Below are 12614 nucleotides of genomic sequence, written 5' to 3'. Positions count from 1 at the left end.
TTCTCCCCTCAACTGATGGCCCAGCCATTGTTATTTTTACTCCCTTGAAGCTGGGTACCTGGCTATCTTATCATGACACTAGTTGACTTTCCTTCTGGGCCTCTCATCAGCCTCTTAACAGCTTCCTTCGATTTAACTCTATGCATTCAGGCAGGCAGCAATACACAATTGAACAGGGAAACTGAGACACACACACAATAGTCATAAGAAACAGTGCAGATATTTTTTCCAGTTCATCACAAATGTATCAGTGGAGAACAGAGAGGGGGACGGGTTCAGATACATTCCTTGACTTGGAAGCTGTTGCATGCTTAGTATCAGAAAATGGATAATGTCAAAGGAGAATTCTGATTCCTACATATTTATCATTGGAACATTATTTGGTTATTGTGTTGAAAGTGTTGATATGATGTCTGAAACTAAACTCTTCAGACTGATTAAAGAAGTCTTAGGGAACCAATTTGAAAAATATTAGATTTCTTACTCTCAAAGTAAGTACTCTTTCCATCTTCCCCCCCTCACTCTCCACCCCCATAAATATTAAAGATTGGGAAACCATTTTAAATTGCCATTTTTGAAATGTCCTTTGGAAAGGAAATAATTTGTCTCCTGACATTTCCTTTGTTTATTGCATTGGTGTTATATGTATACAGTGTTTCAAATCATTAAACTTCCTCCAAAAGCATCTGTTTGTCATCTGCTATCAACCTGAGATTTAATTAGTGGTTTGCAGATTGAACAACTTCCCAGTTTGTAATAAAGCTCACTTACTGATGTATGTGGCCATTTAAAAAGCAATTTATTTTTAGAGATAGTTGACAACAATGAAGTCTGTTGTGTTTGGTATTTTCTGACACATTGAGAATTATTAATTCTTCAAGCTAGATAGAAAAAAGAAGCGGACTCCCTGCAACCTTTACATTCTCAAGGACCAAAAGGTTATTTTGTTGATTAGCATCTGCCCGTAAATATGTTTCAGCCTTAAACTTGATTCCTTAAGATAATTTTGGCTAGTCCAGAACACCTTTAAAAATACAGTATTGAAAATATAACTTGTAGGTACAATGTGAGATAGTCTTAAATGTCTTATTGAGGGAAGATAAGTGTGTGTGTGAGAAGTCAAATACTTTGTATGGGTTTTTAATAAATCTCACAGGTAGATTATTACACTAGGACACTTCCATAAATTTAATTAATCTGAAAGCACATGTAAATAAATAAATAGATTTTCTCTTATGGTTATCATATATTGTCCAATCTTAGGAAATGTGTGTGTCACTTATATGGAAATGGACTAATAAGCTATGAACCCCCTGAAGCAGTTGCTTCACATGTGTTAAGGGTACACAATACCTGGTGTATAGTATATTTCCCTATGGTGGTCCATGACCCCTAAATGAACCACATAGTATCCATAAGGAAACTTGTATGGATTTTCTGCTGGTTTTGTAACTACTTTATCAGGTTGTTGTATTTTGGAGGGAAATTTAATCTTTTCAAATGTCTAGGTCTCCTAAAGTGAGCGGTCCTTTCTGTATGAATGCCTGTTTGAAAGGCTGGGTGTGCTTTTTTCTTGCATTCTGTATGTCCAATTGTCTGGGATGTTTATGCTAGGTAATGTTCTATACCCAAGCTTTTCTGTAAGACTCAAAGTTGTTCTCCTAGAGCCACCTCATTATCTTTCTTTTGTAGTTTGCTCTTCCTACAAAGAATCGTGGCTTTGTTGTAAAATTTAGTGATCCATTCATAGATGTTGTATTTACTGTAATTTTTTATCTTGTCCCATTTTTTTTTTTACTTGAAATTAGATCAAATGGCAGTGAATTCCAGTCTTCCTCCTGGCTCACATATTGTGCTGTTTTAATCAAGAACTGGCAACTTTACCCCAACATATCTTATAGTGGTTTTATGGACTCTTTTCCATTAGGATCCCACAGTGCTGTAACAAAAAATCATGACTTTGAGTTGCTACAGTGATAGCTGCACAATAAATTACATTGCCTTGTCCATGTAATCTTTACGATGATGCCTCTGAGTTGTGTCATACCAAATGTCATTAGATCAATATAGTGACGTTGGACTCGGGAGCGTTTGGTTCAAATTATAGGTCAGGCTGGTAGTATTGCACCTTATTAAGATTATCCACTTCTCATTATAGAACCCTGTTTTCAGCTGTTTATAACTTTGTCAAAACTTTAACTATTTGGGCTAAAATTTTCCATGCTAAGTGTGAATTTTTTTGAAAATAACAGTGAAAATGGTTCAGCTGTTTCTCAGAAAATGAGGCTAGGGAAAAATACATTGTTTTGCCCAGGCTAAAAAATTCTGGTGACCTTTTCTATGAAAAGCTCTATCATTTCCATGCTTTGGAACAGGGAGGTGATGAGGAGAGGTGTGGCCTTGGTGTTAGGGATGTTTGTTTTCCTCTTCCTGTAAAAATACACCCAAAAATGGCCAATTTATAGGCCTTTGCAAAATTGCATTTTGCACATGCTCAGTGCAGACTTTTTATATTTTAACAGCTAAATTCCCCAAAGATGCTCAGTGTACTGGGCATTCTTCATCCTAGGCTGAGCAGGACTTAACCTGTAGTTGCAGCTCTGGGCTAATATGTGCTGTGTCGGATCCAGGTCCCGGCAGCATAGAGGAGGAAGCTGCCTGATTCAAATGCAGAGGAGGAAGAGAGGTTCTTTCTCCCTCTGCATTCAAATCAGGCAGCTTCCTCTTCCAGCCTGTCTGTGAGATGTCTGTGAGTAGATTAAGGCAATGAGCACGTTGGGGTTTGGAAGGAGTAGATTGAGACAAGGAGCCCGGATAGGGGGACTAGGATTGGAGGCTGGCAAGTCAAAGGGAGAGAGAAACTGGTCTTGGGTATTTGGGTTGGCAGAGATTAAGATTAACAGCAGGAAGGAAGATTAGGACTGGTTGGTCAAGGGGACCGGGATCTAGGGAGGAAAATGTGCTGTATGGGAATGTGAGCCAATAGATGGCGAGGAGACTGAGACTGGATGAGGAGCCAAGAGAAACATTTGATCTGGCTGGGCAAAGAGGCTGGGACAGAGAACCAGTAGGGCAGGAGGGAAGGAATTGATAGGGAAGGGAAGGTAGGTCTGACAAGGAGCTGGGATATAGGGGGAAGAACTAGCATTGGTTAGCAACAGGGGTGAGGACAAGGAATCTGGGGTGAATGGGGGATTCTGAAATTGGACTAGGAGCCTGGGATGAGAGATTGAGACTGGAACTAGTCCAGAATTTTTTGACAACATTTTTTGAAGTAGAAAGTGACAATTTATCAAAATAAGAACTGTTCACGGGAAAGGAAAGGATCAGTTTTGACAAATTTCCCATTTGTTTCACTTTTTGTTTCAAAACAAGGCTTTGTTTTCAAATAAACAAAAAGTGTGAGTAGTGTGTGTTGCTTTAACACCTCCTCTCATGCACACCATGTCAAAAATGAAGGAAAAACATGTGCATATTTTTCAGCCTTGGAAGGGTCATTAGTAAAGGCAAAAATCAGCAAGTCCTTAATTAGTGCAGTTTTTGCAATGAGCTTTTGAATTTTCTTAATTATGGTGCTTTCTCTCCATTTCCTGATTTCATCACATTAGTATCAATTATGAACTGCATTTTGCTTATGGGTTTAAAATTGTATCATTTGGAGCCCCGTGTGTATCCTGATATTTTTTTTAAATGTCAGACAGCATGAGTCTCAAGTCATATTGCAAACAGCTCCACATTCTCTAATTAGCATATACATTCGGCTGTTTATGTACTGGTGCACCTATACACCAAAATGTTTTAAAAAAGAGATTAATGGGTGAAAAACATTAATGAATCTGTACAGTATCAGAGCTCGGCTTCATTTTACAGATCCCATCTCTCACTGTGCAGTGTGCTTCCCAGCTGTCTACTGGTGTGTACTTTTTATTGTGTAAATCACAGTTAGCAAATAATGCTATGATTTTTATAGTGCTAAATTTCATCATTTTTGGGGTAATGTGAAATGTTAAGACGACGTGTACCCAAGTTGAGGAGTTTTTGTGAAGGAGAATTCCCTTAATGTGATTATCAGTTCTAAAGACCTGAAGTATCTTGTTTAAAGAATTTAGGTATAGTTTGTATAACTTGCCAGGTGTTTTGAATTTGGAATGAACCTATATTATAATATTAACTGTATTTAAGCTCTCTAATAGCTTTGTGCAATTTCAGGGGTCGGACTGGAAAAATCAGAGTGCAGTCCCTGAAGATTGGGTTGATGTCTCTTTCCAAGGGTCTTCTAGAAGAAAAGTACAGATGTAAGTAAGAATTTTTCCATAAAATGTGTAAATCTGTACTTTTTATATTAAAAGACAGAGTCATAATTTAAACAAAAATCATAATTATCCTCTTGTCCAGGATAAGAAATATTTTTTTATGCGGATGCAATAGTAGATTAACATTAGCTTTTGCATGGTCATCAGTCATAGTGGTAAAGTGTGGGCAAGTAGATTTTATGCTGTGATTTGTAAATTATGCAGTTACAACATATGGTAAAGCGGGATTAAGTGGTTGTACATGGTTTCTATGGAGAAGCCAGAAAAATGTCCTGTTTTACGTTTATTTGGAATGATCCTTTGCCCATTTAACAAAATAGTGCAACATTCATATGTTCAGTTTATGGAAAAATCAAACAAGTCAGAGTTGGTAGGAACGGGTGCATAGGTTTGATAAACTACTGCAAGGAAATATACCAAAATACAGCAGCTGCATTAAATGGGTCTGTTTGAGGACGGATGACTGCCACTTTGCAGATACTGCTCCATCATCTGAACTTCCTGCCAAAACCTTGGCCAATGTAATACAACAAAGGCATGAAGTTATATTGATTTAGATATTTTGAAATATTTGAGGATGTTGAACATTTTGAAAACATTTAGTAAAATAGCAACATTTAGCAAAAATAGTTGCAGAAACATGTAGTGACATTCTTTTGTACAGTACTTATGAGTAATTCAGAACAAAGGACTAGTGCAATCCTAGGGGAAGACTATAATAATTATAATAATACAGTATGGACTTATGGAACTTAAAATTAGTTTTTATGGGAGTAGCGGTCCGACACATTTCACAGAAGCAGAAGTAAGTAAAAGTATATAGAGAGAATATTTGTTATACCTTTCACAGAAAACTGTGGAGCTTTTGGGGACTATATTCCTGGCTTTTTTAAAGAGCACTTTCGTGTAAACTGTTGATTACCATGTCTACATTAGCAAAAATCTTGTGCATTGGGGCCAATTTCAACATCTATGATTTTGTACAGTCATAGTCTCTCCCCAGTATGTTGTAAATTTTTTTTTTTAATTCCCTAGCATAGTTTAGTTCATGTGAATTGGTCTTTGTTTTCATGAACAAGGGAGAGGTCTGAGTCCCTATACAACAAATCAAAATTCATAATAAGGCAGCAGAATGGGATTTGTGAAAAATGAAAAGCTGATTGTAGGGTCTAAGGGTTAGATTCCCTTGATAAAATGGTAAGAGCTAACCAAAAGCTTAGAAAAACTTCATAGAGGTTGATTTTTTTTTTCAAACTCAAAATTGCCCTCAACAATGTAAAATAGACCTTGTTGATCAAATATGCCTGTAGAGACTAAATACAAACATTTAAGTTGAATAGTAAATTGGCTAGGTGAAGGTAAATTTCAGCAATTATTTCTAATATAAAACAAAAGTGGCAATTGACCACCAGTACACATTTGCATAATTGACTTACACGTTTACAGGATTCTTCAGAAACAAATTAAAGTGAAGCGTTGTGGTATTTTGGGGGCACAAAAGGTTAACTTGTCTCAGAAGATTTGTGTACTAAGACAATCACAAGTTCAATTCTAAAACTCATCATATCATAGAGACTTTAGATATCTAAATAGCTTCCTTATCTGTTTTTTTAGGACTTCAACAGTTACTCTTGTCACTTAACATAAAATATCTTTTTATATTTTCATTTCCATATCCGGTTCTTTTTCAGTATGTCGGGTTTTGACAATTCATAATTGTCAGCTTTAGTGTCCGCTTCCTGATGAACCTCCAGAGCTTGTCACAATACAAGACTTTTCTTTAGAGGGGTCAGAGCATTATCTAATGTGGTCAAATTGTCTTAAAGCAACTGATCCACACAGATTGTTGGTAGCATCTTCCTCTGTTGCTCTGTTTTTGGGAAGTTGGTTTTATGGGAAATGAAGAACAATTTCCCCCTGGGCTACTCTGCCATTTACATTATTAGTTTATTATTTGTTTATCAACCACATAAAGCCAAGTTCATGTCCCATAGAGTTAGGAATGCTTTGACTCAGATGCATTCTGAAAATATGTTTTGGTGTAGCAATTCCTGATATAATTAAACTGCTTCCCAGTCGTCTTTGCAAGACTGGATTTGTGTAGGTGATATAAGGAAGAAGCTTTATCGAATAAAATCCCTAGTTGTATTAAGAAAAAGGAGTACACAATTAAAGCCCCAGTTCAAGAAAGCATCCCTATTCAGGAAAATCCTTATGCTTAACTTTAAGCACTTGCCTGTGTGTTTTCTTGAATAGAGGTAGAGTTAAGAACATGCTTAAGTGCTTTCTGAGCTGGAGACTAGAGGTATACAGCAAACAAAGAGTTAATGAATGTGTTAAAATGTTTATTAGTTGCTTTAATAACTATATAACCTAGTCTAATTCTGAAATATTAAGAACAGAATAAACAAAATGCCTGTTATTCATTGCTATTACTACTATCGGTTATTTTATATAGTATCATTACTATTATTACTATCAGTTATTTACATAACATCATTTATACTGCAGAAAAAATAGGCCATTTATGAGTTATTTAGTTCTACTGGCACAAATACTCTTGGAAAACAAATTTCAAAGTCGTATGTAAGTATTCACAGAAACCAAAGCTTAAATTCACACGTGATTATTTATGACTGAGTTCTTTCACACTCATCCAGACAGAAAACAGAAGCAACACTACGTGACTTATCTGACCTGTCACAACTAAGAAACATAACTTGAAGACTGATTATCAGGTAGTTACAGAAAATGGTTTGCAATCAATCCACAATTGAAAACAACTGGCAAAATTCAAATAACAAATACGTTAAAAAAAAAAAAAAGCACATTCTGCTTGCTTACAATTCATGAGCAGAAAACAAAGGTAAATTTACTTGAATAAATGATATGTTAATTATTTATTGAACTCTGGCACTGAATCTGGAACTCATCCCCAGGATATGAGGCTAAATGTGAATGGCAATTAAAACAATCTTAGAGACTGACAGAAAAATCTGAAAATTACTGTTTCCTTGGCTTTTGGGATGATGCCATGCAGTGCTTAGGAACTGTAGGATTTGGGATGCCACGAGGAAGGCTGTTCATTGAAAGATCTCTACTTTTGGTTCAGTAACTCAGTTTTCAAGAAATGTACAAGATCCTGGAAAACTGACTCCAGTTCAACTGTGGGAGAAGCAACCCATGGCGCCTCATCCTTTGTAAGGATTGGAACTGCTAGTGCTGCATTTTATTTTTAGGGGGGGAAATGGACCCCATTTCTAAAACAATCAGAATGAACAAATTAAATTAGTCTTAAATACGTTTTTCTCTGTTTATGCTTCTAATGAAGGCCATATTCCATTGTAATTATGGAGTCTCTGTCACTGGGCTCTTTGCAGCTGCTTGAATGGCTGAAATTTGACAGTGCTAAATATGTAATGTGATGGCTCAGCAATCTTTTCCAGCAAAAGACACAGACAACATGCTTGTGGTGGAATTTTTACTGGGAATGATACTGTTGAACAAACTTTCCTGCACTGTAGTTACCAACCTGTGGTCATATTTCTTCAAAGACTCTTTTTCCAATAAGCCAGGTCTGAGTGACACAGAATTGTATTCATCAGAACATTGTGTGTGCATTCTCAGGAATTTGGGAGTATTAGATTAGGTTCCCCCATACCCCTAATATGTCTAAGCTCTCAGATCCCCCATCTCACCTTTCCTTTCATCTTCATGAAGGGGAACCTTTTTTTTTCCTGTTTCTAGGCTAGCTGAAGTCAGTTGGTCAGAAAGTGCTAGAGCTTTGGCTTATTGTATTCTTGATTCAGGAGGTTTCTTTCCCTGGCACAACACAGACAAGCTGCTGGTGCTGGGTGCCCCCGACTTCTCTACACTTGGCCCCAGCACTGTCAGTCTCCCTGGATTAGTCATTCACAGGGAGGGATTGTGAATGATTTAAACAAATCCCTTTTGCAAAAAATTAATCTCCTACCTATATCACCATCGTCTGATCACTTTTCTCTCCCCCTACCCCTTCTTAATTCATCTTTTTACCCCCCATCAATGGAAGAGTTAAAATTTTGGAAGATGTACTATTCCACCTTTCTCCCAGTCACTGCCAAGCCCTTGTGCCTGCCTTTGCGTCAGCTTCTAGTATGCACAGAGACCAGCAGAAACACTTCAAAGGGGGCTGAGATAGCTGTCCTCCCATCAGCTCTGCAAAGCTGACCCGTAGTTGCTACAAAAACAACTCCAACTACTGTTCCCTAGAAAACTGGCCAGGACTCTGAAAGCCTAGGACGAGGCTGCCAGAACCAGCAAGAAATGCATCAAAATTCCCAAAATGCAGTTAATAATCCAGATGTCCCTTTTGTGAAATTCCTCTTACGACCCCCAACCAACATACCAAAAAACATCTGTGCCCAATTTTTATGAAAAGTGCTTACACCTGCTAACAGATTCTTCCTGCTTCTCCATCAGAAATGTAGTCAGATGGGATTTTTAACTATACTCATTCTTAAACAACATGTGTGTTATGATAAGAGAGGTGCAATATATGGAAAACTGTACAAATAGATTCTTTTTTTAATGAAAAAGTATGAAAGACCTCATTTGGGAACAGAGGAAAATTTGGGAACAGAGAGGCAAAACCTCCATCGACTTCACGAGGTCCATAATTTCACCCTTCAATTTCTTAGCTGTGAAAAAAACCTTTTGAGTGAATATGAATTGCTGCATTGCTCTCTTCCTGAGACTCTGTTCAGCACCCTGGAAAAACAGCTCTGAGATTTTTTTTTTTCACTGCTCCATTAATCTCAACAGCTAAAGTTTTAAGTAATAGTTTAAATGGTCACCCTGTTAACTATTTAGTTGCTGATCATTTAGGCAGAAACATCCAACTAATACAATTATCTCCTGAGTGGTCGGAATTTATATAAATGAGAAATGGAAGAGACCTATTCGATTTGCATCTAATCCATATTCAGTAGTCAGTGCAAAATTGTTGCCGACAAACTATTCTACAAAGCTTGTCTTGCCTGATTTTAAATGATTCAAGTGGCTTCCAACATTTCCCTTGAAAAACTGTTCCAATGTCCAATAGGTCTCACTATCAGGAACTATTTTCCTGACCTTTTTCAGCCTCAATTTTTCTTAATATCATACCAATACTCCTAGTTATGCCCCAGGGGTTGACGTGCCGCAGGAAAAGAGGGACCAGTAAAAGGAAAGTGCGTGGAAGGATGTGGTTATCAGGGGTGTAACATAAGTAGCTGTAGATAGATCAGAGACCAGTTGGCTGGTTCTCAAATCTTTCAACTTTTGTATGTACCACGTCTGACCACTCCCAGTTCAGATGCAAATTTTCTTCTTTCACATTCTCACCTGCTGATAGCTCAAGTTTTAGCATAAAATGTTGTTGTCAGATGTACGGGTCATTCCTGTGATAACACAGAAATCTTTATAAGTGTTGCAAAAATAAATATAATGTCTTATTTTAATCCTATGTTATTTTGTTTTGTGGTATTTCCCACATTTTTATCAGATAGTTGATTGATTGTAAGTCGGGAGCTACAATACGGTAGTGCTTATTCCACTTTTTGTTGTAAAGAATGTTAAAATAAGCAGCATAAACTACACTTAGTGGGTCTGATTCTATCCTGATTTACACCAGTGTAAATCAGGAAAAATACTATTGAAGTTAATTGATTTACACTAGGATAAAATGGTTGTAAGCCATGGGAGAATCAGAGCCATTGTAATTACATTTGGAATAGGAAATGTTATTAAACCCATAGAGCTGAAGTGCTGAGAAATAAATTAGAAAAAGAAAAAAGAGCAGACTGAGACTAAAATGACTTTCCAATATGAGCCATCAACTATTGTCTGTATTGCAGGTCTCTTTAAGGAAGTGGCAGGGCCTACAGAAATGTGTGACCAGAGGCAGCTTGGCCTTCTGCTTCATGATGCCATCCAGATCCCCAGGCAGTTTGGAGAAGTAGCAGCTTTTGGTGGCAGTAATATTGAACCCAGTGTCCGTAGTTGCTTCCAGCAGGTAAGATCAACAACCTTTCTTTATGTATGAAATGTGTCTGTTGTATCTTTTTGTTTTATACCTCTTTATATATTCACAAACTTTATTTAGGTCATGGAATTAGCAGACAGTCTCTTCATAGTAAAGTTTAAAAATAATAAAAGGCACACAGTATATTTCATCCAAACATGTAATTAGAATGAGCATCCAGCTCTTTCATGGAAGACCAACAGAAGGAAGATCAAGAGTTAAAATATGTCAATGGTTTCAAGGTATAGACTGGACCACCCTGGAAAACAAAAAAGAATTATGCATTAGCGCTATATTAAGAAATACCTATTACAGATGTGAAAAAATAATTTTACACATTTTTATTTACTCTAAAGTAATTCAGCTATAGGCCAAAATTTTTTAACTTGGCTTTGTAAAGGCAGACATCTGAATCCACAGTTACATACTTTAATAAGTGGTGTAATTTTCAGTTACACCTGTGGCTCCCATTAATGGCAAAACAACAATGTAAGGATTGCTTTTCTTGTTTTTGTAGTAAAGAAAAGACAGAGTAAGCCCAGTCCATAATGATGAAACATCTAAAACCTGTTTTAAGGTGGTAACCATGACTCTTCTCTGTCTGTCTTTTGCACAAATCATAGAACAACAGAGTTAGAAGAGATGAAGAGGGTCAGCTAGTCTAACGCCCTGCCAAGATGCAGGATTTGTTGAGTCAAAACCATCTAAGACATCTGAAATTTCTTTAAAAGGTTTTTGTTTTCTCTTCGTGGGTTGTATGGAAAATGAGAGTCAAATTATTGACTGTGAGGCTGTCTTTGGATGATGGCCATACTGAAAATAATAATAATACCTCTTATATAGCAATTTTCATCAGTAGATCTCAAAGCACTTATGTCTTTAATGTATTTATCCTCACACCACCCTTCAGAGGTAGGGAAGTACTATTATCCCAGTTTTGCAGATGGGGAATTGAGGCATAGCGAAGCTTAGTCACACACCCAGAATCAGTGTCTGTGGCAGAGAAGGGCATTGAACTCTGGCTCCCAAGTCCTAGCTAGTGCCCTGACCACTGGACAATCCTTCCTCTTAGAAGTACAGTATGCTCCTGATCTCCACTTTTAAAAGGCATATACAAAATAGACAGATGGGTGTTTAAAAACATAATGCATCAGTTAAGTTTTATTCAGAGACCTGCATACTCTAGAAAACAAGAAGATGAGGATTTTGTTAAAAGGTAACTCCAGTGAATGACTTATCAATGCAGGAAAAGATCCACAAAATTATTCTGAGTGCATCTGAAAATATCTTAAAATTCTTAGGCTTATGGCAGTCTTGGCAGCCTTCAGCCCTGTTAAAACTTATGGTAGCAGTTACATTTTTTGGGCCTTATATTGTGGGAACAACACGCTTTCTTCTGCTGGAACAAGGCTTCATCTCAGCAGTTCAGGGGAGTGATGTTATTAGTAATTTTGATCCTACGCACCAGGAGATGACTTAGTGTTAGTTTTTTGACAAGGGAGTTGGCAATTTCACAATGTTTGCAACATAGTCATTTATATGTCTGGAGTCTTTATACAGCAGACAGATCATAGTACAGGACTGCAGTTCAGCTGCATACAGGATGTTGATTAGGCTGCAGGGGATGTCTGTCTTTTTAGGGAAGCTAGGAGGAAAGAGAAGACGTTCTAATGGAACACAACCAAATTTTGAATTTGTAAAGGATGCCCAAGGCTCTAGCTGTTTCGTAGTGATAATTACATTGGTTGCATTTATTATTTTTGTGAATGTGGCTGCCTTTGAGCAATGCTAAGACTCAGATAGGGATTAAAAAGTCACTATGCTGTATATAAATCAATCTCCATAAGTGAAATGTCAGACATTTAATAGTATTGTGACTTTATTAAATCCTACAAAAGAGAATGTTAGAAGACTTCTGTGGAAGAGAGGCAATATCTCTTCTTTTACCTTTCCTTATTGCAGCTTCTGGGATTTTTTTTCCAGTGATTTTTGTGCTTTATTCCCTTGTTACTAGTTCAGAGCTTGGAAAGATTGAGTGGTATAAACTGTTTTATAAGAGATAAGTGGTAGATTCCAATGTGGGTTCTGGTCTTCCTTTGGAATGAAGACCATGTTTATTAGGAATTATTTTGGGGAGGTTCTATCGCCTGTGTTATACAGGTCAGACTAGATGATAGCAATGGCCCCTTCTGGCTTTGGAATCTATGAATTAGTTTCATGAGTAATCTGCTGGATTAAGATCAAGATCAGTTTGCAGG

General features: G+C 37.1%; 1 protein-coding gene across 1 annotated transcript in view; it reads left to right on the top strand.

The window, feature by feature from the left end:
* UTRN (utrophin) overlaps positions 1 to 12614 on the top strand; it is a 501770-nt gene that overhangs the window by 420801 nt on the left and 68355 nt on the right. Inside the window, exons 62-63 of the mRNA XM_034766878.1 lie at positions 4210 to 4295; positions 10190 to 10347. Coding sequence (XP_034622769.1) covers positions 4210 to 4295; positions 10190 to 10347 — 244 coding nt within the window. The remainder of the gene's footprint in view (positions 1 to 4209; positions 4296 to 10189; positions 10348 to 12614) is intronic.

Source organism: Trachemys scripta, chromosome 3 (assembly GCF_013100865.1).
Source record: "Trachemys scripta elegans isolate TJP31775 chromosome 3, CAS_Tse_1.0, whole genome shotgun sequence".
NCBI lineage: Eukaryota > Metazoa > Chordata > Testudines > Emydidae > Trachemys > Trachemys scripta.
This window is presented reverse-complemented; position numbering and strand designations above follow the sequence as displayed.